Source organism: Rhinatrema bivittatum, chromosome 3 (genome assembly GCF_901001135.1).
Source record: "Rhinatrema bivittatum chromosome 3, aRhiBiv1.1, whole genome shotgun sequence".
Taxonomy (NCBI): Eukaryota; Metazoa; Chordata; class Amphibia; order Gymnophiona; family Rhinatrematidae; genus Rhinatrema; species Rhinatrema bivittatum.
Window position 1 is genome coordinate 113,705,464 of NC_042617.1, and position 27,947 is coordinate 113,733,410.

Here is a 27,947-nt window from a genome sequence, read left to right on the forward strand (position 1 = left end):
TATTAACCATTCCCTTCCTAATAATTCCTAACATTCTGTTTGCTTTTTTGATTGCTGCAGCACACTGAGCTGACGATTTCAAAGTATTATCCACTAAGATGCCTAGATCTTTTTCCTGTGTGGTAGCTCCTAATATGGAACCTAACATCGTGTAACTACAGCAAGGGTTATTTTTCCCTATATGCAATACCTTGCACTTATCCACATTAAATTTCATTTGCCATTTGGATGCCCAATCTTCCAGTCTTGCAAGGTCCTCCTGTAATGTATCACAATCCGCTTGTGATTTAACTACTCTGAATAATTTTGTATCATCTGCAAATTTGATAACCTCACACGTCATATTCCTTTCCAGATCATTTATAAATATATTGAAAAGCACTGGTCCAAGTACAGATCCCTGAGGCACTCCACTGTTTACCCTTTTCCTCTGAGAAAATTGACCATTTTATCCTACTCTCTGTTTCCTGTCTTTTAACCAGTTTGTAATCCACGAACGGACATCGCCTCCTATCCCATGACTTTTTAGTTTTCTTACAAGCCTCTCATGAGGGACTTTGTCAAACGCCTTCTGAAAGTCCAAATACACTACATCTACCAGTTCACCTTTATCCACGTTTATTAACCCCTTCAAAAAAAAAATGAAGCAGATTTGTTAGGCAAGACTTCCCTTGGGTAAATCCATGTTGACTATGTTCCATTAAACAATGACTTTCTATATGTGCTACGATTTTGATCTTTAGAATAGTTTCCACTATTTTTCCTGGCACTGAAATTAGGCTCACTGGACTATATTTTCCCAGATCACCCCTGGAGCCCTTTTTAAATATTGGGGTTACATTGGCCACCGTCCAGTCTTCAGGTACAATGGATTATTTTAATGATAGGTTACAAATTTTAACTAATAGATCAGAAATTTTATTTTTGAGTTCCTTCAGTACCCTAGGATGTATACCATCTGGTCCAGGTGATTTGCTACTCTTTAGTTTGTCCATCTGGCCTACTGCATCTTCCAGGTTCACAGTGATTTGGTTCAGTTGGTCTGGCTCATCACCCTTGAAAACCATCTCCGGAACTGGTATCTCCCCAACATTCTCATTAGTAAACACAGAAGCAAAGAATTCATTTAGTCTTTCTGCAATGGCCTTATCTTCCCTAAGAGCCCCTTTAACTCCTCGATCATCTAACAGTCCAACAGACTCCCTCACAGGTTTCTTGCTTCGGATATATTTTAAAAAGTGTTTTCCTTTTCTGGTCAAGTTATTATCATCCATTTGGATATAAGATGGTTTGATTCTTTATTAATTCTATAATTTCTTTATTTTTGTTTGAATAAGATGAATATATACTTAAATGATGACCTCTTTTATTGGCAATGTAATTGTGTCTACAATATTTGTAAAAACTGAAAAAATAAAATATTTTTTTTAAAAAAGGTTTTATTATGTGTTTTTGTCTCTTCGGCCAACTTCATTTCAAATCCTCTCCTCACCTGTCTTATCAATGTTTTACTCTTAACTTGACAATGCTTATGCTTTATCCTATTTTCTTCAGCTGGATCCTTCTTCCAATTTTTGAAGGATTTTTTTGGGCTAAAAAAAAAAGACTCTTTCACCTCACCTTTTAACCATGCCGGTAATTGTTTTCCCCTTCCTTCCACCTTTCTTATTGCGTGGAATACATCTCGACTGTGCATCTAGGATTGTATTTTTAAACAATGTCTATGCCTTTGAACACATTTAACCTTTGAGGCTGTACCTTTTAGTTTTTTTCTATTTTCCTCATTTTATCAGTTTCCCTTTTGAAAATTTAGTGTTAGAGCTGTATAGTCCCCAGTTTAGTTATGATCACTATTGCCAAGTGGCCCCACCACAGTTACCTCTCTCACCAAGACCTGCATTCCACTAAGAATTAAATCTAAAATAGCTCCCTCTCTCGTTGGTCCCTGAAACAATTTGCTCCATGAAGCAGTCATTTATTACATCCAAGAACTTTGTCTCTAGCAAGTCCTGATGCTACATTTACCCAGTCAATATTTATTTATTTATTTTTAACTTTTATATACCGACATTCTTGCATTAAATACAAATCATGCCGGTTTACAGTGAAACAGAAAAAGCAGGAAAAAATTCCTTAGTCGAATACAATGAAACAGCTTAGTTAACAAAGGAAACATAAAAATAAATTTTTACATATACACAAAGGTTTGCACGAAGGGGTGCATAAAGGGGAGAGCCCCTTTGGCGCGCGACGCCTGGTGTTGAGGCTGTCTTAACTGTCCGATGTTAGTGACGTCATGGGGGGGCGGGTCTAACAAACGCAGCACTTACATCGCTGCTTCTTTCCAGTTCCAGGTGAAGATCAAGCTGTTTCCTTCACTTCCCCTCCCATGACTGTGGGGTGCGAAGATTTTTTGATTCTAAAGATCAAAATCGTAGCACATATAGAAAGTCATTGTTTAATGGAACATAGTCAACATGGATTTACCCAAGGGAAGTCTTGCCTAACAAATCTGCTTCATTTTTTTTTGAAGGGGTTAATAAACGTGGATAAAGGTGAACTGGTAGATGTAGTGTATTTGGGGTAATTGAAATCTCCCATTATTATTGCACTGCCAAATTGGTTAGCTTCCCTGATTTCTCTTAGCATTTCATCATGTCTGACCATTTTGTCCAGGTAGATGGTAGTATACTCCTATCACTATACTGTTACCCAACACACATGGGATTTCTACCCATACAGTTTCTACTGATCATTTAGTCTCTTGTATGATCTTTATCCTATTGGACTCTATACCCTCCCTGACAAAGTGCCACATCCCCACCAAGTTGATCCTCCCTATCATTGCGATATAATTTGTACCCTGATATAGGCACTGTCCTATTGGTTATCCTCTTTCCACAAGGTTTCTGTGATGCCAATTATGTCAATCTCATCATTTACTGCTATACACTAACTCTCCCATCTTACTTCTTGGACTTCTGGCATTAGCATAGACATTTCAAAGTTGTGAATGTGCAAGTTGTATGTGAGGCACACCTTTGAATCCTTAATGTTTTTGCAAGGTTTCCTGAGAGCTGCTATGACTCCTACGTTTTTGCACATTTATCGCTTGAAGTCCATTTCCCACAGGGGAGATACGGTGACAGCTGACTGCTCAGTGACATTGGCTATGGGATGGGTTCTAGATAGCCAGGTAGGAAGATGGCATGCATTAAGGATGGCAGTGTTAAGAGTATATTTATATGCGATGTTTATGCTTGCTGTTTTCACTGTAGTGTTTTTTTATGAATTCTTGGTTACACCATATATAGGTGATGGCGGCTATGGCTGTAAACCTTGGTTGCTAATTCTTCCTCCAGTCCCCACACACTGCAGGAGAAATACGCTATAAGGCTCATGCCAGTATGAGAAATGTGATAGAGCGGACCTTCGGAGTACTGAATGGCAGATTCAGATTCTTGGATCGTTCTGGTGGAACCCTGCAAGTGTGGAAAAGGTGACGAGCATTATAGCCTGCTGCATGCTATACATTTGTTTGCAGTTTGGTGTGCATGCTGAGGTTGCAAACTTGCCGCCAGATCCACCTCTGGAATTGGCTGCAGAGGTGGACAACACAGCGTGGGGCTATGATGTTTGCAGAAGGATTGAGACTTATTTCTCATGTAACCCCTTGTCCAGAGATTGATGCACTCTTGATTCAACAAAATGCCTCTGCAAAATCCTTTAATATTTTCCTTATTATAACAGTAGATGGTGCATATCTTGATTGGCGATTGTCTCTGTCATCTATGCTTCGCAACATCCCACCTACTCCAAATGCTAGCACCACCCCCTTAGCCTCTCATTACCATGCCTGGGGAGCGAAAGCTAAATCCTGTTTTGTGTTTTATTTCAGGAGCTGTGATCCAAGGATGAAAGATGTTTCCAGCACCGAAAAGTATTTTATATACTATTTTTATTATAAATGTGTCAATACATTTTTGGCATTTCCTTAACGGTTCTGTTTTGTCATATACATCACTTTCCCCTTTTCAAGTCGTCCATGTTTCGGCCTGCCTTGGACGTTCAATCATCGTGTGGAACCTTTGCAGACACCAGATGCAGGGACGCTTTGCCCTGTTCCTTTGGCTTCCATTTCCATGCACACCGTGCAAGGCGTCCGGCTTTTGCATCCATGAAGAAAAAGAGAAAAAAAAGTACAGATATTGGGAGTAAGGAATACAATGTCTCTTCAATTGGTTAGTTCTCCAATGATAGAAGGTACTTTTACTGGTAAAGGAAAGGTACCATCTTTCCTTCAATTGCTTTTACTTTGTAATACTTATTTCTTGATCTTTAGGCTCAGCTTATTCAGCTTCTCAAAAAGAAAGGCTCTTCCAGAGATTTATGCAAAGTTCACATACTTTAAATACTGAATGTTTTCATGACAGATCTTGTGCCTTCTCCATAAAAGTTCCCCATGAGCTGTGATTCCCTCTCTGAGCTCCTAACTTGTGTGATTAACCACTTCTAATTGTATAGTTACCTCTCTGCTTATCCCGTTATCACAGGGTTGGCAGGCAGGAATGAGAATCACCTACTGTAGGTGAGCCTTCCAGGGAGATTGCATAGGTATTTCAAAACCAGGAAAAGCTACAAATAAATTCTGATCATAGGTCAGAACATAATAGATTTGATTTAAGAAACCATAGTTTATTAGACATCATTTTTTACATATTTTTACAAAACACCACTTTTCATGCAGATGGAAAGTAAATGTCTTTAGAAAAAAATTACATGAAGAAATTATACAGTCACATTATACATGTAGTACCAAACACTACTGAAAGTAAGATGTCAAAATATATCTGTCACCAAAACTAGCTTTCCATGTTTTAGGCAAGGGGGGCCCAAAACAATGCTCGAGGGCTGCAACCCATTTGGGTTTTCAGGATTTCCACAGTAAATATGTATGAGATCTATTTGCAAGCAATGCAGGCAAATAGATCTCATGCATATTCATTTTTGAAATCCCAAAAACCTGACTGGATTGCAGCCCTTGAGGATCAAGTTTGGAAAACCCCTGTTTTAGCACAAACTTCTATCCATATTACACCAGCTTTCTTAAAATTCCCAAGTCTTCAAGATAATTATTATGGCTAGGGAATGTCTCCCACTTAAAAATCTATATTTCTGAAAAAGCCCAATCTGTTAATTAAATTAATTTAGCATTTTTAAGTGTCTATTTTCCTTTTGTATCTAATGCATATCCAGAAATTCTACTGAACATATCCAGTTCTGAACTGTATATACAGCTGCATGCTTGTATTCACTGGTCAGATATAAATGTGCAACATTTTAGCTGTATTTACTGAATAAATAACATTCTATCAGACCTATTTAGAATGAAATTTACCAAGCACTGGAGTATGGGAAAAATGCATACCGAAGGTTCCAATGAGCAACAACTAAAGTAAATCAACTGGCTTTATTAAATTACAAATCTGCTGAGCATCCATATATTTATTAGCTGTGTCTACTGCAAGAGATTTAAACAGATGTTACAAAGTGGAAAAACTCAAATATAGATACTTAAAAAAGATACACATCTTGTAAATGTGACTCTCAAACACTGTCTCAAGAGTACACTATTTTTAATACATAATTGTTAAATTTTCATGAAAGTTAAATCCAGGAAGCATGTATTTTCAGTTTTCTGCTTTGCCACTGAAGAAATTAGTACAAAATTCCGCATTTGTGCACATACTTAAAAATACCAGCAATACTGACTTTAGCAACATCACTTGACACCTAGTGACAAAATGCATCAACTAAATAATCAATTTAAATATCTGCCTATAAAAATCAATATGAATTAAAATGAATTATAGTGAGGACTGTGAAACAGCTGCAAACAAGAAATATTACACTGAAAAACTGGAAATGTTTTTATCCCATAGTGAAGCTTTATCTTTTACCAAAACAAACAAAAAAAAACATTTTAGTCACCTTAAGACTTAATTGGTAAAAAGAAATATGAGCAACATTACTCTTATGGTGTGGGTCCTTCTAAAACCTGTAAATGTTTGGTTTTACAACCCCTATTATACCATATATATTCATGTAGAAGTCCATCTTGTGGATAAATCAAGAGCAGTTTTTGGCCCAAAATTTAAGAAATTTGTTATGACCCGTGGATAAGTCGAGGCCACCCTTGGTCATTCACTCCTTCCCTCCCTCCCCCATGGCTATCCCCTGGTCGTTCACTGCTTCCCCCCCCCCCCCCATGGCTACCCCAGTCCATTCACCCGTGGGTTGAAGATACAAGCGAAGAAGCCAGAAAGAGGATGGTGGCAGTAGGAAAGATTCTCCCGTGCCTCCCCTCCAGATCCCTTAACTCACCCGCTGCTAGAAGGATGACGAGAGTGTTGCGGCTTCTCAGGTGTGTCTTCCCTCCTCTCTCGTGGGGTTCCAGTGTTGCACTTTGAACCATGTGTTCTAAGCGTGACAATCAGGCCTTGGCAAGGGAGTAGGGAGGACATGCCTGAGCAACTGCGACTCCCTTCGTAGTCCTGCTAGGATCCTCAGCTCGCGGGTGAACGGACCAGGGATAACCATGGAGGGGAAGGAAAGGAGTAAATAGACCATTGCATTGTGGATAAGGTGACCTTGTTTTCCAAGATGAAGTTTGAGACTAATTTCTCGACTTAAAAAGTACCGTATATACTCGTGTATAACTGTGTATGTCAAATATGTAACCCAACCAGAAAATTCTTTTTGTGTGTGGAAAATAAATGTTTTTAAATAAAGAAAGACTGGCAAAGATCCTATATTTTAACACCCTTTCAACTGCAACATTAAACAACTCAAGATTCATGTCTGCATAACCACACAAGTTTTGAAAAGTAGGCAAAATAGAACAGGTAAAAAAAACTCATTTGAATGTGCTAGGCTGGAAACAGGAAGAAAAGTATAAAGTAAATGGTTTTAAATAGAACATATTAAGCTGAGTATTACAAAATAAATTTCACCATACAGTACTGGTGATTTTTCCTTTAATATCTTAACTGAAACTTCTTAGCTTTCTACTGAGTGATCATGCATTACTCTACCCATTAGTATTCAAAGTCTGGGCCATTTTTAACCTCTCAAGGACTAATTATGGACCCTTTAAATACCTGAAAGCATTTAGAAAACAATAATAAAAAGCTAACCAAGATCCTGTTTTTCCATGTCTCTCAGAATGAAAGACTGCTACTTTAACCGATAAGGAATTACTCTGTAATCTTTCATGTAGCTACATTTCTTCATAATCAATATACAATATTTCAACCTTGCTAAAATTGTCCTTGTGGCACAGACGCACACTAACTTTAGCTTCCTGCTTTCCAACTTTCATATAGTAAAAGTAAACTGATGATGGGTCAGATAATCCTACATTAAAAGTTTAATCCCACTGAATTTTTATGCACCTGGAGAAGAAAATCAATTAGACCAGGGCTTCCAAAATCTATTCCTGGGGACCCCACAAGTCGTCGGGCTTTCAGGATATCCATAATTAATAAGTGTGAAGTAAATTAGCATATACTGGACTTCCAATGTATGCAAATTTATCTTGAAAGCCTGACTGATGGGTCACCAGAGCAGGTTTGGAAAGGCCTGAATTAGACAAAAAAACCCCAAAAACGCTTCTTCCGAGTTTATACACAGCTTCAGCATCAGGAATGTCCACAACAACAAAGCCAAATGAGATTTTTGAAATCATTTGCACAAGAATTTTGTTTTAGGTTTAGATACAAACTGTAACACTGTGTACTGGAAAACTAAAGAGTCATTTTTAGAATGTCCTTTCACACATCTGAACCTCATACATATCAAAGATCAGGCAATTTACAATTGTAAACACTAATTTATTAAACTAGAATACAAATAATTGCTTTCAGTTCTTCATTAAATTTCTCACAGAGAAACAAGACCTGATATCCCAGGCAGATGCAGTTTTTACAATCTCAGTTTCTGATCTGGTCAACTGCTCAATCAGGTAGGTGAGGTGTCTTTAAGTTGTGTCTGCAATCTCATCTTTCTTCTAGCTAGTGCTTCTTGTTTTTTTCTTTCAATTTCTTCTTGAGAACATTTTTGACTTCTCTGTTCTGTCACAAACAGTACAAAAAAGAAAACAGCTATTAGCTCCAGTTTAAATACTTTGTCTATTTTTACACATGAAATGTGCAAGGGAGCTCAAGCTGGGAAGCAGCATGTTTTTATATGTAGTAACAGGAGTAACTTACTTAGAGCAAGAGCAGATTCATATTTTATTATGCTAAGCACTGAACACACCACTCACAAGTAGCTGAAGAGAGTCTGTGATTGTAAAATAGGACTGCTCTACAAGTGATTTCTTGACACCTGACAACAAAGTGCAGATTTCCCATTAACATGTTAGAAAGCAAGCAATCAAATTACATAAAGAAGTGGATGGTAAAACTGTGCAGGCTGGATGGCAACACTAGAAGTGCAAGTCAGGCAGCAAACTGAATATTAAGTTTCCTACGTAAAAGCTTTTAAGTCAGATGGACACACAATACATTTTAGATACAAGTTACAAAAACCACATACTTCAAATCTGACAAATAGATTAGTCATCCAAGACGTTAAGATAAATGGAAAGTATGGTGATTTCTTGCACATTCAGTTTGAGCAATCATACTTTTCAAATTACTAGTATGTGAGACTCCTACAAATATAAACATGAATAGCTTTATAAATTGAGCCGCACAGGATGTTTTAAGTGAATAATCCCCAATCAGTCAATAAGGTCGGGTAATCCATGATTCATAAGCAGATGTTAATATTTCAACAAAATTCTTGGTCATCACAACAGTGAGCTGACAAAAGCACTGGTCTGCATATAAAGGACTTCAAACTATATATATAGCATAGCTAGGAACCTTCACTTTCAGTTTGAATTTTATTTCTGCCCGGAATTTAGCAGTGATAATTTCAACACCACAAATTATATTTACCTATAAAAATGATGCGTCATTTTTTCCCATTAATCTCTTCCATTTTTGTTCTTGTAACAAACACTGATAGATTTCCAGGAAAGTTAAACATTGAAAACAAAGGTCTCTAAGCATAGCATAGCTCAGCAACTTGCTAGTGTCAGTCTACCCTAAAACTGGTGATTTGATAAATACATATCTTAAGTCTTCTTTTCCTCAAAATTACTGCAATTTCCAAGCTTTACCTGAAATGTGCCGGCCATGGTTCCTACAGATTACTCAATACCTTAGCTATTTAGACCCTAAAAAGTGTGAATCAGACCCTTTCACAAAAAAAAATAAAAAATTAGATTCCTGGCACTATACAATTGGCATTGAAAAATCTATAATACTACTAGTTTTAAGTTAATATTTTACACTTTTTAAATCTGAATGTCTTATTGATTACTGTTTTATTATCTCTCAGTCTGCATGCAGATCAAAGTGAATTGAGACCAAAGGTTTCTCTCTCCAAAGGCTCTGAGACTTTTTCTGGCTCAAGCTCATCTGGGTGATGATGCCATGTTGCAGAGAGAGTTTCCCCACCCAGTTAAAAGTATGGTCTGAAAGATATTCGAAGTGAACAGAAACATACAATAAAATGAATTATTAATGAGGAAGATCAGTATGTGCAGCTGAATAGACAAGGATGTAACAGCTGACAAAAATAGGTATATTTGCTATTTGGAAGGGATGGTGCAGACATTGAGCTACTAGAATGGTAACTGATGCCAACACAAAATTCCTGTTCTGTTTCAAAGTCTGCAGCAAAGCACTTACAAAAGAAGAACTTCTAAGGGTTGGGATGATTGCAGCTTGAGCCCTTCTTCCAAATTTGACATCAACAGCTGACCACTTATTTATTCTGTAGTGATTAGTAAAGCTACGGATGAAACGCGAAGTTGTAGCTTTGCATCTCTTCTACAGATGCTTGCCTTTTCTGCAGAGAATGTAGCTACTCATCTTATGTAATGAAACTTATTTCATCTTTTTATAAACTTGTGAAATACCACAGAAAATTCAAGGAAAATCTGATGGCATTGAAGCTGATAGACCTTTTTAGTTGCTCCAGAAATAATAAACAGTTCAGATTTTCTAAAAGTTTGGTTCTTTGTAAATAAATCTTTAAAGCTTTTGAACATCTAAATGATGACATTAATTCTCCTCCGACAAAACTAAGATTAGGTCACAGTTTACACCACCATCTCTTAATTTACTGAAAAGCATAATTAATTTTGGAACAAATAATGAAACACTGCATAATACAGTCTTTAAAAAAGTCTAAATTGAGATATTGCAGATATAGTTCTAAATTAACAATTCTTGCTGAATGTACAGCAATCAAGAAAACAATTTTGATAGCCAAAATATAAAGACTAGTGGAACTTCATGGCTCAAATGGAGAATCATTGAGTTCAAAACCAGAGTTAAATCTCACAGAGCTATGAAGAATCTGTGTCTTGTTAACTTAGCAACCTTCAGAAACATTACCTGTATTTGACAAGATATCTCATTTACTATGGTACCAGCAGCACATCCTCTTAATGTGCTTGCATATAACCCTATGTCCAACCCCTAAAAAAGGAACACTAATATAGTTTTAATTGATGAGTGATGAAACCTCTGTATATACAAGCTTGCGAATATTTTCCATACAAATACATTTTATTATTAGACTGCTTACTGGAATACAGTAAATCTATTACCTGTGATTGAGAGGGGAGGCTGGGTAATGTAAACATGGCAGACGGGTAAGTTAATTATTTTTTGATTGTAAACTGCTACTTTGCTGTAACCAATTTTGATGTCAGAGAATTGTTGGACATCAAATGTTAACAAAAAAAAACATCAAAACTTTCAGAATAACCTTTTCATATTCTCCTTTCAGTTTCCAAGCCGTCAAGCTAAGAGACATATCTGAGACAAAGGGAAGCCAAATTAGTCTGATAATAAACATTTCTAACAGATCCGGAAACAAGGCCTTGTACAGCCAATAGAAAGATATAAGGATTACAAAGGTTGGCAAAGTTTTTATCTTTTGATTGACTTTTGGGATCATACAAGAAGAAGAAAAACATATAAAATATGCTAATGACACATTTGGGCTACGTCATCTGTTCCAAGAGCTTACATATTTTTTTGTCTCTGATATAATAATGTTATATCTTATACTCAACCACTGCAACACAAAGATACATCTGCTCACAACCACACTACTGACAAGTCATACTGAAAAGACTTGACCAGATCCCACTTTGTAGATGAAGGTCAAATCTACTAGGCCATGATGCTTGAATATTCTGTTTGTCTTATTTATGTGGAGTAGTCTAATGATTAGAGCAGCGGGCTGCAAACCAGGGAAGCCATGGTTCATATCCCACTGCTGCTCTCCTTGAGACCTTGGCAAGTCACTTTACCATCCATTGTCTCAGACTCAAATTTAGGGCCTGATTCACCAAGCCATTTTTCCCATTAAGTGTCTATGGGAAAATGCCTTCAAGAATCAGGCCTTTAGATTCCTCTGCAGATAAGGAAATACCTACAATGCCTGAACATAATCCACTTTGAACTGCCTGAAAAAGCAGAACATAAATTAAATTTTTAATGAATGTTACTCTGCTCATGAGAAACGTTCTGTTTCTCTCTGACACACATTCCTTTGCTTGCTGAGATATGATAAAAATACATTGACTGTATCCTGACATGACATTGATAAATACAAGTTCTGAAATATGGTATTGAATTTGTTGACAGCTTTCACTTCTAAAACATTCATATGAAATTTTTCCTCAGCTGACAATCTCTTTCTACAAATTTTCCATGTAATGTATAACAATATCGTCTGGTCTGCATAAGCAGCTTTATAAATCTACACAGCTCTTGCTGAAGGAATATCCTTAGCAGATTCATTCTTTTATTTTCCAATTCGAGAAGACAGTCCTTCACCTCTGAAATTTATTTTAGTGGGGAAAAAGGTCTAGTCTAGGAATCAGCCATCCTCTTATGAGCCAAGTTTGAAGGATTTTTGAAATGAACATTTACCAATGGAACCAAATCTGAAGACAGACCAACAGACCTAAAAGATATATGCATTGTGAGCAGTTTTACAGCTCATATGCTGAAAATTGTTTTGGAAATAAGATTTTGCCTGCTGTCATCAGATAACATGACTATTTCCAACCAAGTACCTACTGTTCCATGAATTCAACTCGTCATGCGCTACCAAAGAAAAGGCACGAGCTAAAATGAAAATACTGTAAATGATTAAGTGCAAAAATTGGGATCTTGAGTTAAATGTGATAGATCTTGAAAACTTGTTTCACAATTTATTATCCAATCATGTGATTCAAGAGTTGAAATCATTTCCCTACAGAATTGGACACAATGATAAAGGCTGTTCTGCTTCAATTGTAATTATTAGAGGAATAAGGACTTCGGTGAACACTCAGGAAGCAAAGGAGAGGCCAGAGAGCATTGCTGAAGGCTGATAATGCTCACTTACAGCCCGATACTGTAAAACCGCGGGAGAGCGGACGAACGCCCGCTCTCCCGGCGCACGCACCGGCCCTTTGCCGGTGCGAGCTATCCAGTATGCTCCAGCATGCAAATTAGGCGACGCGGTGCAAACGAAGGAAAGGAGGCGCTAGGGACACTAGCGCGTCCCTAGCGCCTCCTTTTGGCCTGGAGCGGCGGCTGTCAGCGGGTTTGACAGCCGACGCTCAATTTTGCCGGCGTCGGTTCTCGAGCCCGCTGACAGCCACAGGCTCGGAAACCGGACACCGGCAAAATTGAGCGTCCGGTTTTCAGCCCGACAGCCGCGGGCCGAATTCAAATTTTTATTTTTATTTTTTTTTTACTTTTGGGGACCTCCGACTTAATATCGCTATGATATTAAGTCGGAGGGTGCACAGAAAAGCAGTTTTTACTGCTTTTCTGTGCACTTTCCTGGCGCCAGAAGAAATTAGCGCCGACCTTTGGGTCGGCGCTAATTTCTTAGAGTAAAATGTGCGGCTTGGCTGCACATTTTACTTACTGGATCCCGCACGCATACCTAATAGGGCCCTCAACATGCATTTGCATGTTGAGGGCGCTATTAGGTGCCGCGGGTGGGCCGCGTGTTTTCCTCCCCTTACTGAATAAGGGGTAAGGGAAAACACGCGTCCAGAGCAGGCTGACAGTGTGCTCCGACGGAGCACACTTTACTGTATCGACCTGTTAGTATGGTAAATCCAAGGAACCTCTGGTGAAAGTTGATTACTGGAATGTGTAAATAGGCTTCTTGTAAGTCTGAGGCACAAAGGAGTTGCCTAATCACATGGCTTGAATTATGGCTCTGTGTCCTTCCATTCTGAAATTCTTTGAGACTATACATTTGTTTAATCTTTGAGGTTCAACACTGGATGCTAGCCTGCAGCTTTCTTTGGAACAATGAAAAAGTTAGAATATATGGCTTGAAGTCTTTCCTCCAGAGGATTTTTTTTTTTTATCACTTGAATGTTTAACAGATGTTGCAGCAAATTTTGAAGATGAATGATTTTTACATATTCTTTGGAATATGTGAGTGCATGAAAAAATGGTGTGAAACATTCTGAATTTGTGTAAGGAAACCCGATTTCACAATGCCCAATCTCCACGTCTGATACTAATTTTCTCCATGTACTGAGGAATTTTTGTATTCTACCTCCCAAATTGCACACTTAGCTCTGGTCTTCAAATCAGTGTTGTTGGAGATTTCTTCATTTGAGAAGAAACTTTACACAAGAATTTGATGTAGATAACTATTTGCTATCTCTCTTAAATCTCTACATTGCAATCTGAAGGAGTGAGTCTTTTAACCTACCAGGTTTTCTTACCTTATGCAATATCTTTGACAACCTTATCTGAAGACCAAAAAAAGTATCACCCTCATATGAACTACCTAGCAGAGAGGGATTTGAAGAATAATAGACGGACCGATGCAACATCTCCTGCCATGTCTTTAGCTAACAAAAGCACACCATTATAGGCTGCATCTGTAATGTATCTTAGACTAACCCAGCATGCAATTAAAACTTCAACTAAACTTGAAATCGGGCTTTTCAAATCTAACCAACTCCAGATCTGTCTCATTTACGCCCCGCCTGGGCTCCTAAAATCCGACCCATCACCCCTTATAGAGCTTATAGCCAAACACATCAATACCAACTCACCAGCGATCCTGCTAGGAGACTTCAATATTCATGTGGACTCCCCATCTCCCTCAGCCAACTGCGAAGCCCTCCTCTCATCCTTCATGGCCATGGGCTTCAAACAAATTATTAACAAACCCACGCATAAAGCAGGACACACACTAGATCTAATATTTACGAATGATCCGATCTCGACCACTGCTCTTCCTATCTGCACCCCCATCCCATGGTCAGATCACTCAATTATAGAAACGGAAATTTCCATAAAGAATAAACCCACCAACAACATCTCCAAATCCACGATCCAATTTAGAAAAATCTGCTCCATGGAAACTCTCAGCAACACGCTCTCCAAGGAACTAACTAACTTGGACCTCACAAATCCGGACACCGCCATGAAATCCTGGCTAATCATCACCCACGCAGCAGCTGATAAAATATGCCCTTTGACATCCAAAAATATTAATCCTGCCTGTACTAACAAAAAACCCTGGTTCTCACCAGAATTAAGAACACTTAAACAAAACCTTCAACATAAAGAACAACAATGGCGGAAGAACCCCACTAATACGGCACGGGCCTCCTACAAAACCACTATGAGCTACTATAGGACCACTATTCTTCGTACCAAAAGAGACTTCTACGCCAAAAAAATACACGGCTTCATATACGACCCAAAAACACTCTTCTCATACGTTGCCACACTCACCACCCCTATTCCTCCTATCATCCTGGAAGAAGAAGCACAAAACAAATCCACCGAGCTGGCAGTCTTCTTCGACAACAAAATAAAAAATCTACTTATCCCGCTAACATCCTCCAACCCCACCCCTAACCCCAGTCACAATTCCCAGCCTCCTCCGGACCAAAACCACGCCCCATCGACACACAAACGGTCCCTGAATCTTTTGATTCCACTTCTTCCTTGGAAATAGAATCCATCATCAAGAAAATGAAGCCCTCATCGCATCCAATAGACCAAATTCCGACCAAACTCCTTCTTACAATTCCTAACATCATCGCCAAACCTTTGGACGATTATAAACTGTTCACTCACAAACGGAACAGTCCCAGACGCCTTGAAAACAGCCTCGCTGAAACCTTTACTAAAAAAACCCAACCTGGACCCATCTAATCCCACAAATTTTTGCCCTATCGCTAGCTTACCTTTCATAGCCAAGCTAATGGAAAAACTGGTCAATACTAGACTCACAGACTACCTCGAATCCCACGACATCCTATACCCATCGCAATTCGGTTTCAGGAAACGCAGAAATACAGAAACTCTCCTACTCTCATTAACTGACAACATCCTGGGCCTCGACAAAGGTCAATCATACCTTCTAGCTCTGCTAGACATCTCGGCAGCATTTGACACAGTGAACCACACAATCCTCATCGACCGTCTCATGGAAATAGGTATCTCAGGTGCTGCTCTCCTCTGGCTAAAATCCTTTCTAAGCGACAGATACTACAAAGTAAAAATAACCAACAAGGAGTCGCACCCTGTAGCTGCCAAACAAGGAGTTCCCCAGGGTTCCTCGCTCTCGCCGACCCTATTCAACATATATCTTCTCCCCCTATGCCAACTCCTCGATAACCTCAACCTCACATACTTCATCTATGCGGACGACGTGCAGATCCTAATCCCCATCAAGGAACCCGTCTCCGACACGCTAAACTACTGGAATAGCTGCCTTCACGCCATCAACCTCCTTCTCACAAGTCTCTGCCTCGTTCTCAATACGTCCAAGACCGAACAGCTAATCATTTCCCCTAATGATAACAACATACTAGCCATCAATACTAACATACCTCTAGTAAATCAAGTGAGAGACCTTGGAGCCTTCCTAGACTCCAGAATGAATTTTAAAAAATTCATCAACACCACCACCAAAGAAGGCTTTTACAAACTACAGGTATTAAAACAACTTAGACCTCTCCTTCACTTTCATGACTACCGTTCGGTCCTTCAAGCCATACTATTCTCAAAGATAGACTATTGTAATGCGCTGTTACTTGGTCTCCCGGCCTCTTCTACCAAACCTCTTCAAATGCTGCAAAACGCCGCAGCCAGGATCCTCACAAACTCCTGCCGCATGGACCACATCACCCCGATTCTAAAAATACTTCACTGGCTACCCATTCGCCACAGAATTCTCTTCAAGACACTTACTATTATCCACAAAACCTTATTTCAAGAATCCTCGCTCCAACTTACCATACCCCTCAAACCTCACTCCTCTGCAAGACCCACCAGATCTGCATATAGAGATTCCCTCCAAGTTCCCCCCAAAAAATCCATTTTTCACAACTCTATTGAAAAACGGGCACTATCAACTGCTGGACCGCTTCACTGGAACTCCCTCCCGCCAGATCTCCGCCAGGAACATTGCCATATCACGTTCAGAAAAAAATTAAAAACTTGGCTGTTCGCCCAAGCTTACCCCTAAAAAAAGCCTCAGGGTCACCCACACAGTCTCTTACCTCATGGATGCGTCCATTTCCGCAACTCAAAGGAACTGTTGCCCGACTAATTGCTTAATTTAATATACATTATGTAAATTTGTAAATTTGATTAATTTTCATATATACTAGGTAAATTTGTACATAATTCTTATCCTGTAAGCACCCTCTCCTCCTTTTGCCCTTCTCTCCAGTTAGAATTTAACTTAACTTTTAAAATTTGTTAGAATTTGTTTAACCTATTTTTTCTCTAACAGCCTAGTTCTACATTCCCTGTTATAATGTAACTTTTGTTGTTGTTTGCTCTGTTAACTGGTTACCCCTAGTTTACTGTAAACCGGTACGATAAGACCTGGTCTTGAGCATCGGTATATTAAAAGAATTTAAATAAATAAATTAAATAAATATCTAGCTGAAATATTTAAAAAGTTAGAAACAAATACATAGAACTGTCTATAGATTCTACCAAATCAAGCTCCGGTTTCTGAATACAGCATATGATAGCACAGAGGCTTGCAAAAGTATTTGACCCCCTAAAATGTCAGATTTGTGTGGATCACAAATGACACGTACACAGAATATTCCAGACAGTATGCTTATTGCAAACCAATATGCTCAAAGTAAATTTCCGAAGTCACAATTCATTATTTCTCTGCATTTTTTGTAAAGTAAAATTAAAAAATGAAAAATGCTGCTTGCATAAGTATTCAAACCCTTCAGACTAATACTTGGTAGAACCTCCTTTTGCTGCAATAATAGGTTTAAGTCTGTTAGGGTAAGTTTCTACCAGCTTTGCACACTGGGAGTGATTTTTGTCCATTCTTCCTGACAGATTTTCTCCAGGTTTTTCCAGTTGGTTGGTCGAATACTTTTTGCAAGTCACTGTATCATGGAATATACAGATAAAAGTAAAATAGTCCCATTTAACTCAGACTCTCTCAAGACAAATGATAATTCATAGAGTCCTTTAAACCTAAATTCCTTTCTACAGGAATAATAGGTTTTTTGCAATACCTGAAATAGGTGAGTTTACAATTACTAACTTAGAACATTTGTCAATTATGTCCGTTTCATTTTTCAGATAGTAATTTAGGAATATTATTCTTATGATCAAGAGGCACTCATTAATTCTTTATTATCTCACCCATAAAAGGAATCAGAAAATCATGGAAGATTAGAACGGTAAAGTCCATCTAATCTGCCCAATTCCTGTTACCCCCTCAGTTGATCCCTGGCTTCTCTTTGCATCTATAAATTGTGTGCTTAACCCATGCTTTCTTGAACTGTGTAACCATTTCTGACTCTACCATTTCCCTTAGGAGCCCATTCCATGCAGCCACCACCATTTCTGTTGCTCCTGAGTCTACCCCCTTAGAACCTCATATCTTGACATGTTCTTCTTGAGCATGCTTTTATGTGGAAAATATTTGCTTCTTGTGCATTTTCTTGAATGTCTTTTTCATATCTCCCCATCTCTCCTCTCCTTTAGGTTATACATATTTATGTCCTTCAGTCTCATCTCATAAAGCAATTGGTGTAGATCTTATACTGTTTTAGTAGCCCTTCTCTGGACCACCTCCAGTCTTTCCATTTCCTTTTACAGATATGGACTCCAAAACTGGACACAATAATCCAGGTGAAGTTCTAACCAATGGCCTGTACAAAGGCTTTATCACCTGTTTTCTACTGGCTATACTTCTCCCTATGCACCCTAGCTTCCTTCTGGTTTTGGTCACCATCTTATCACACTTATCTTTATATCATCAGACATGATCACTCGAGGTCCTTTTCAAGATTTCCCTGCTTTCTGTGGAATGCCTAAGAATGTGCATTTTGAGGTGCCTATATTGTCTAGAAAGTGAAGATTCATCTTCAAGGCAATGTTTAGTTAGAAAATTTAATTAGTATGATCAAAAAATATATCACACTGAGGAGTTCTATACATCTGAGTCTAAAATTCTAAAGCTCCTGCAGAGCATTTATCTGTTCAGCATGAAGTGTCACAGACTCTAGAGATAAGAGGCTCTCTTTGCTCTTTTACTGGATGATGTGCTCAATGAGAACTTTTTAAAATTTCTTTTTGGGTTTTTGCAAACATTTTATTTAGCCACTCAATAAATACAGGGTCTAAGGCAGAAAGAGGAAATCATATATTAACTTGTTGTAAATGTCTGGCCACATCATCCCTTGAACTTTACTGAGCAGAATATTGCTTGCTGAGTGTCTTTGGGAGGTTCCTTCCTCACAGAGAAGACAATACGCCCTTAATTCAAAAACTTGCAGGGAACTAGCGCATTTGGAATAGCACCAGCTTTTGGAAGATTTTCCTCCTCTGCCATGGTAAATTTGACATGTAGTAAACAGAAGAAAGTGGTTTAAAAAATCCTTACTACAGTAGCAGTGGCTTTTTCTGGCTTGTATGCTCTAAGTGAAAAACTCTCAGGCTAAAGTACAGATTCTGTTTTCTTGGAGTACACCATAACATCAAACAAACTGGCTAGCTTTCTAAATTATAAACAGCTTCCTCAGACTCTCATAGCTTTAATACAAAAATAGAAGATGTCAGTATCAAAGTTATGATTGTTTTCTCCATGCTGCAGTTTCCAACATTTCTGCCTATTTACTTCAATTTTTTTTTTTTTTTTTTAAAGGGCAGCTTGTCCTGCCAAGAGTGGTGAGAAGCAATGCATGTATGGTCCAATTACTAGGCAGAAAGCTCTTGGGAGCATGAAATCATCACCCAGATGAACTTGAGCCAGGAAGAAAAGTTTCATGCTCTAACAGGTAAGGAGCCTTAAGCAAGATTCACTAAGACTTGTACAAGATTTTGGTACACTTTGTGTAAAAATGAAATAAAATGGATCTTTTCTTAATCAGTCTAATTACCATATTTATCCTTATAAGAATTAAATACTGGAACACAACTCAATATCATCCTGGAGCAGGTGAACTAGGGATGATACCAAGTCAGCAGGTTTGTCAGTTATGTTGGGGATACAGAGAATGACTCATTAGTACTAGGTTAATTGACATGGACACCTAATATTATGCCCAATTTGCGTACCACATTTCTAGACTGAACAAAATTATTTTCATGTAATTCTAGTAACAAAGGGTCAGCATGATGGATTCTGTGTGCTGCCATATGCAAAAGCTGGGTTTAATTTTCAATCCCAGCTTCTGGGGATACTGCTTAAGTACATGCTCAAAGCCTCCTGGAGTACGGAATTCCAGTTGTCATACAATAGCAACACATCATGACTGCATGCATATTTGTTTCTTCAGCAAGTGCTCTGTGGCCTTAGGGCTACGGACTGTCACTGTGATGGCTGGGCTAGCTGAGGGGGAGGGGGAAAGGGATTAAAACATTTCTGGAAAAACCCATGTAGCTATGAATGAAGGTTCATAGTAATATACTATATCTCCAGAAGATGGTGTTTTAATTGAACCGGAAGCCTAAAGCAGCAAGAGAAAACAGCTGATAAAAATAAATAAATAAATGAATTTGTAGTACAAACAAGTATATAAGGATTATACTTCACAAGAATGTGCTGAAGATACTATAATGAATCTAAGACTTTCAAAAGTTTCCTATTATTCAGATCCTTATTTTATTATTGCTGCATGAGCCACAACTAAATATTTAGTTAAATATGAGTTTTAAAGTGTCATTACATTTCCAGGCGTCAAGTATTTACTCTATATCATGGGAAATGTAGTTCAGAAGTTCATCTTCATCACTGGAAATGACACTAACTACAAATCCAACCCAGCTACAGACTTGGAACAACTGGTGATGTCACTCATATGGAACTGGGGTACCAACCTGAACCTTACCAGAGAGGAAGGGAAGTATGATGCATGGTTATAAAAGAGATAACTACAGAAAAAACTGAGGATGTAAAGGTCATGGAAATATATAAGCAGGGGTGGCAAAACATTTACAAAACTTGTGAACCAGCCGAAATGTTTTAGGAGTCAGCGCAAACATTTCTCCTCTTAACAGGTTGTTTTTTTTTTAATTTCCTGTGCTTTTTGAACTTTTGTTGCTATTTTGTTTTGTCTTTTTTTTTATTTGTTGCTTCTTTGATTATTTTGGGATTATTTTTATCTTGGGCTTAATTGCTTGTCTACTTGTATTCTTTGCCTTTTTTTTTTTTTAATTAACTTTTTTCCTTTCCTGCTAGCCTCTGTTTGCTGACTCTTTCCAGATTCAACTGCAGTGGTGGTGGCTTCTTAGAACTAGGGTCTGATCACAATGGCAAAGGTTCCTTTTCTGGACTCACTGGAACAGTTGTGCCTGTCCTTCCAGCCTGATGCTGATCACAGCAGCTATCTCCCCAATTCCAACACAGGTCCACTAGAGCAGAAATGTATCCTCTTGGGCTGCTTCAGTCATTCTTCCAGTCCGGCTTGCCAATTATTTGATGTCTTGGAATCTTCCACCCCTGTATACAAGTGTGTGCAAATTTTGGTGGTGTCAATGAGAGAAATGAAAATTGGTTCTAACCTGCTAATTTTCATTCCTGTAATACCACAGATCAGTCCAGAAAAGTGGGTTGTGTATCCCTACTAGCATGTGAAGTCAGAGAACAATTAGAACTTTGGACACTGCTACATAGCAAGAGTGCCACCTGCAGTGACTCAGTATTGACCTTACCCAAGCCCATGCTAACAGAACTAAATAACGAAGGATAGCACCAACCAAATTTCCAGACTACCACTTCGTTGCTGGCAAAAAACCAGACCGAACAACTGCTCCATGAATCATGTCTGCAAAAAGGGAGCTTCAACAATAAAAAACTTAAGCTGGTTCTGACCAAGACAGTCTTTCGGTTTCTGAAGAAAGGGGTGGGCCTCTGGACTGATCTGTGGTATTACAGGAACGAAAATTAGCAGGTAAGAACCGATTTTCATTTCCTGAACATACCCAGATCAGTCCAGAAAAGTGGGATGTACCCAAGCCACCCTACACTGGGCGGGAACCTGAAAGACCCACATGAAGCACAGTCTCCCCGAAGGATGGTTCATCAGAAGCATTAACGTCCAATCAGTAATGTTTCGTAAAAGTGTGAATAGACGACCACACCACCGCCCTACAGATCTCCTGAGGTGACAGTAACTGACACTCTGCCCAGGAGGTAGCCTGAGCCCTAGTGGAATGAGCTCTGAGACCCAAAGGCACCTGACGCCCTCAGGCTATGTATGCCGCGCAAATGGCTTCCTTAATCCACTGAGATATGGTCGCTTTTGATGCTTTGTCCCCCTTCTTTGGGCCACCAAAGAGAATGAACAAATGATCAGAATGTCTGAAGTCATTGGTAACCTCCAGATAACGCAATAAGGCGCACCGCACATCCAAAAGATGAAGGTCTCTGTTCTGAGAAGACTCCTGTGACCAGTTAGGGAACCCCAGAAGCTCCACAGTTTGGTTGACGTGAAAGGCTGAAACCACCTTAGGGACAAAGGATGGAACCGTACGTAACAATACCTGATCGTTGTAAATCCGAAGAAAAGGATCCCGACAAGACAGCGCCTGAGATCCACGGGCCAAGCAAATGGCCACCAAAAACACCGTTTTCAAAGTTAGATCTTTCAGGGAAACTCCACGAAGAGGTTCGAAAGGAGCGCCCCATAGAACTTGCAGGACTAAATTCAAACTCCAATCCGGACACACCGAATGGATGGGAGGGCACAAATGTTTGTCCCCCTTAAGAAACCGAGCAATATCCGGATGTGCTGCCAGCGAACAGCCGTCAAAGTTTCCCCGCAAGGCACCTAGAGCTGCAACTTGTACATGAAGGGGATTGAACGCCAAGCACTTAGCGAGGCCCTGTTGCAGAAAGTCAAGCACCCGAGGAACATGCACTGCGCTAAAGGATCACAGGAACGCTGACGACACCATGTCTCAAAAAGCTTCCAAACTCTCATATAGATCATAGACGTGGCTGGACGTCTTGCCTGTAGGAGGGTAGAAATGACTTGTTCTGAATAACCCCTCAAGCGTAAACGTCACCTCTCAAAAGCCAAGCCACGAGAGAGAAGCAATCCTCCCGATCCGAAAATATGGGCCCCTGACGGAGCAGATGCGTTAGATGAACCAGCTGAAGTGGACCCTCTAAAGCCAAGCGTACCAGATCCGCGAACCACGGACGACGTGGCCACTCCAGCGCCACCAGAATCACTCTTCCCGGGTGTCGCTCTATGCATCGGAGAAGCCGACCTATGAAGGGCCAGGGCGGGAAGGCATACAGCAGAATCCCCATGGGCCAAGGACACACGAGAGTGTCTATGCCCACTGAGCCCTGTTCTCGGTGACAGCTGAAAAAACGAACTGTTTTTGCGTTCGCCTGCATTGCCATCAGATCCAGCTGAGGAGTTCCCCATCTGGCGCAAATGAGATTCCATGCCTCCAGAGATAGTTCCCATTCCCCTGGGTCTAGTTGCTGACGGCTGAGATAATCGGCTTGCACATTCTCTACTCCCGCAACATGGGATGCAGCAATGCCCTCGAGATGATGCTCCGCCCAGGTGAACAGAAGAAGTGCCTCCAGTGCTATGGCGGGACTTAGAGTGTGCACTGATGTCTCGCAGTCCACCCGAGACTTCACGCAAATCAACCAGTCGTCCAGGTACGGGTGGACCAAGATTCCCTCCTGACGAAGGAAGGCCAACGCCTCCACCACCATCACCTTGGTGAACGTGCGAGAAGCTGTTGAGAGACCAAATGGGAGGGCTCGAAATTGGAAGTGTCGTCCCAAGACCTTGAATCGCAGAAACCTCTGGTGATTCAGCCAGATCGGAATGTGTAAATACGCCTCCGTGAGGTCCAGAGAAGCGAGAAACTCCCCTTTTCGAACCGCGGCCATCACTGTCCTCAGGGTTTCCATACGAAAGTGAGGAACCCGAAGGCAACGGTTCACCTTCTGCAGATCGTGGATGGGCTGAAACATGCCGTTCTTCTTGGGGACCACAAAGTACATGGAGTACCGACCTTGTCCCTGTTGAGCCTCCAGAACTTTGACAATAGCTTTGAGCTCGAGAAGTTGTTGTAGAGTCACCCGGACCACCTCTCGCTTGACACTTGAGGCCACTCGGAACTTCACAAAAACCTCCCGGCAGGGCGCGAGAACTCCAGTGCATACCCATCTTTGATCACTTCTAAGACCCAGCGGTCTGATGTAATTCTTGCCCATTCCATGTAAAAGTTGGATAATCTGCCTCCGACAGCTTCGACGATGGAATGGGTGCTCATGGCTTCATTGCGGGTTTTTATTACTTCCTGCACCAAGAATCTCTTCTGGGCCGGCGACCCCCTCGAAAGGACTGCTGGCGACGCGAAGCAGGTTTAGAAGCAGGAGGTGCAGAGTATCTACCCGCTCTGAAGCAGCGAGAGTCCCAAAACCTAGCTCGAGGAGGGAAGACTTTCTTAGAAGATCTTTTATCTTCCGGCAACAGATTGCCCTTCGATTCGGCAAGCAGCTTTACTAGCTGATCCAGATTCTCCACGAACAGGAGCTTGCCCTTAAAGGGTAGATACAAAGCTGGGACTTGGAGGACAAATCCGCCACCCAATTTCGCAGCCAGAGGACTCAAGGCACATCAAGAGCGATAAGAAACAGAGAAAAAGTAAAAAATAAAAATTGAGGAAAGATAAAGGAAAGATAAAGCATCTAGATATTTCTGTGACTTGAGTTAGTTAGCATTGTCTACAGGTGATTTAAGTGAATCCAAAAAGAATCTCAACCGAGATGGCTCAAAATAGATATAACGAATGTTATTAACCTTAAGAATACATTTGCATGGATAACGCAAGGTAAACTTTGCTCCTACATCCAGGGCTTCCTGGCAGATACATAGAAACTTTCTCCTTCGAAGTTGCATAGATCTAGTTATATGTGGATATATCCATAACTTCTGTCCATAGAAAAAGTACATTCCTATTATAAAGCAAGTGCCTGAATACTAAGTCATGATCTAGGGGAAACAAAAAGTTAACAAGTAATGTACCTCTGTGCTCAACTTGAGTTTCTCCCAAGTCTTCAAGAAAAGAAAATAATTCAGCTCTCATAATTGAACCTTGAGGATTTCCTGTAGCAATGCCATCTCTCCTCTCAGCAGGCAACAAGTACATTTTTGCAATAGGTGGAACTGCTTGGAAAGGTATTTTTCACCTCAAGCATATATTTTTTAAATTGCTCCAGCGGTGCTACTTTAATGCTGGAAAGATTCAAAACTCTTAAATTTGAGTAACAAATGGCATTTTCCAGATTTTCAAGCTTGTTTGAATGCACCAAGTCACTCTGGACCAAGCCAGATTGAACATTGTGTATCTGGGTAACCCGCTGATCTAAGTCTGTTAATTTCTCTTGCTGAGACACAATTTGGGATTCTGAAGTCTGAACACGCCAATGAATCTCAGCAGTAGCTATGTGTTATCCGTCTAAATGGCTATTGATCTCTTCATATACTATATGATAATTATGTCTTTTGACACCCAATAAAAACATGATAATGGCAGGTTCTCCCTACCCAATCGGTTTTGTACACTTCTACCTGGCATAATAAAGATCATACCAAGGGGTTCACCACACAACTGTTTAGAAAACACCAATTTTTTATCCCAAAATTTCATGCTTACTTTCCCATTGACTTTAATAGGAAATAAATGAATAAACTTTTTTTTTTATTTTAAATGAATGAAACATTTTATGGTGATACAAAACAAATTAACCAAAACATTTTTTTCTGCGCACAACCCAAGTGTTCACTAAATTCAATCTTTCAATATTGCTGTGGAAAGCTTACAACTAATTTAGTTTCAATATTTATTAACAGATACAAACTACTTTTATGTATAAAAAATTAAAAGCATACCTTTTGCAGACTGTATAGAAGCCTCTGAAAGATGCCTCTTCAGAGAGGAATGTCGACTAATTTGTACACTCTGAAATAAAGGGATGGTTGACTGATTCTTGCCTTCACCCAAATTCGTATTTCTGCATTCAGTTTGAAAAGTACATTCTGGAACAATACTATCATGTTCAGTATGAACAGCAATTAGCTGAGAACTTTTAACCTTTGTAAAAGTGAACTTTGAAGGTACAAGTGAGGCCTTGTTAGCAAAACTGCTACTCAGCGTCTTGACTGCGTTTTGTGAATTATTCTCACCATGGTTGTAGCTAACTGAACAATGTTCTGAGGCAAAGCCCTCTGCATTTGTAGAATGCGACCTGCTTAACTTTACTGCAACTTTATTCGTCAAAACACTTAGACTGCAGTTTTGGGATTTTACAGATTTGTTCATTGCCGGTGCATGTTCAGTAACAGCTATAGAATTTGCAGGTCCAATAGCCGATTTCCTGCATTTGATTGCATTTTCTCTTGCAGCTCTGCCTTTACTGTACAAAGTATCCAGTGAAGAAATGCCATGACTTACATGTCTGAGTTGTAATGATTCACAGGATTGTCCTTGCTTAGTTACTGCCAAACTCATATTTGGATAAGATTTGCAACTGGCAGGTATTTGCTGCACAAGTTCATGTCTTGTCTCATTCTCCTGCATAACATCTTGGGTCTGAGTCAGTTTTTCTATAGCATCACAAGCCTGGTACAGCAAATCATCATCTTCCTTTTCATCTGTTTCCCACAAACTATCCGATTCACAAAACATATCTAGAATTTCATCGCAGAACTTGGGGTCATTCCAGTCATCCAAAGGGACAGGATATTTAGTTAGGGTCTCAAGCTGATTCTGTTTACCTGTGCATGTCTGGACAGCTAACATCCCTGCTCCATTAGACCCTTTATTAGTAGAAGAGCCTGAAGGCCACTGCTGAGAAACAGCATGCGTGTTATTGCTATAATTTCCAGACTGCGAACCACCAGAGTTATAATGCTCAGAGACTGAATATGATCCTATTCCAGAAACATTAATAGTGGAGCTACAGTTTGGTAGAAAATCAGTCTTTGCACTTTTAACTTCAGGTTTGACAGAAATATGAGATGCAATACCTGAGACTTTGTTTTGAGTACTTTTCTCACAACCTATCTTTATATCTTTAAAAGTACGCTCATTTTGCAGAGGGCTACCTTTTACCTTTGATTTCTCTATCCTATCAGTTGAGTTTGAAAAGGACTTTGCAACATTATTTATACCCTTATTTGCTTTGCTGGGCACATACTGAAAATTGTTTGATTGAGTTAAAAGAGTTACACCAGCCACCAATGAAGAACTTTCATTTGTTTTGGCTTTAGTTTTACTATTTTCATTGGAAGCAAGCAAGCTTTTGGAATGTTTTATAGGTGGTAAATCATCTGAAGAAGTTGAAATTAATTCAGGGTTTTGAGTAATCTGCATAATAAAAGAATCATCCTTTAGTAAGTCCTCATCCTTACTGCCCCATTCATCAAGTTCATCTTCCTTGATAGGCATTGTAGTCTGTATACTTGATTCTATTAGTCCTGTCTTAGATGTTACATTTTCCTTTGGTATATTGAGGGTGTTCTCTCCCTTTGGACTTCCCATCTGGATGATACTTGGACATGGAATTAATGAATTTTGCTTGCAATACAAATCTTTAGAAATATGCTGTTCCTCATTTTTTGTTTGTTTAGAAATGTATTGGCTGCTTTCTCTTGGAACATTTTTATTTTCACTTAAGCAGTTGATCGATGCATCCAACAGAGACTGGCTCAACCGTCCACTCATCCTCTGAGTAGAGCAATCAAAAAGGGCATTGAAGGCAACTTCAGCTTCTTGGTCCACATATTTCTGACTGCTATGTTCATTGGGTTCTAACTGAGGTACGACAGAGCTATGTTTTATTGGCTTCAAAGTCAGAGCAATGTCTGCTTCGGGGACCTCCTCCAGAAAGGAATGAAGCTCATGAACTTGTGCCTCCTCATGCACGCCATTATTTAAAGTTTCTGTATCTGAAACAGAGGTATGGTCCTGAATGTCTTGATGCTGAACTGCATCTACCAGATTTTTATTAAACTGCTTAACCAGCTGCATTAGTTCTTCTTCACTGTTCTTTAATTTAAGCCTACCAAGGAAAGATAAATATTAAATCAAGATTTCAACTAAAAATATATTCCACCTTATTTAATCTGATTCAAACAATACTATATATAGAATAAGGTTAAACAACTTAATTCATCTATCCCTTTGAAAGGCAATAGTAACAACTGCATGCACACCCAATATAATCAAATCTTACTTTTGCTACATTGGCCTCTATATCATCTTTACACTTTTTATGAAATCTTCATGGTGTCAACTAATTAA

General features: G+C 39.5%; 1 protein-coding gene across 5 annotated transcripts in view; it reads right to left on the reverse strand.

The window, feature by feature from the left end:
* Positions 1–5,455: 5,455 nt before the first annotated feature.
* ETAA1 (ETAA1 activator of ATR kinase) overlaps positions 5,456–27,947 on the reverse strand; it is a 77,577-nt gene continuing 55,085 nt past the window's right edge. For all 5 annotated transcript variants that reach the window (XM_029593607.1, XM_029593605.1, XM_029593606.1 and 2 more), the window contains 2 exons: positions 25,535–27,705; positions 5,456–8,132 (listed from right to left, as the gene is read on the reverse strand). In XM_029593607.1, coding sequence (XP_029449467.1) covers positions 8,020–8,132; positions 25,535–27,705 — 2,284 coding nt within the window. In that variant the 3' untranslated portion in view covers positions 5,456–8,019. The remainder of the gene's footprint in view (positions 8,133–25,534; positions 27,706–27,947) is intronic.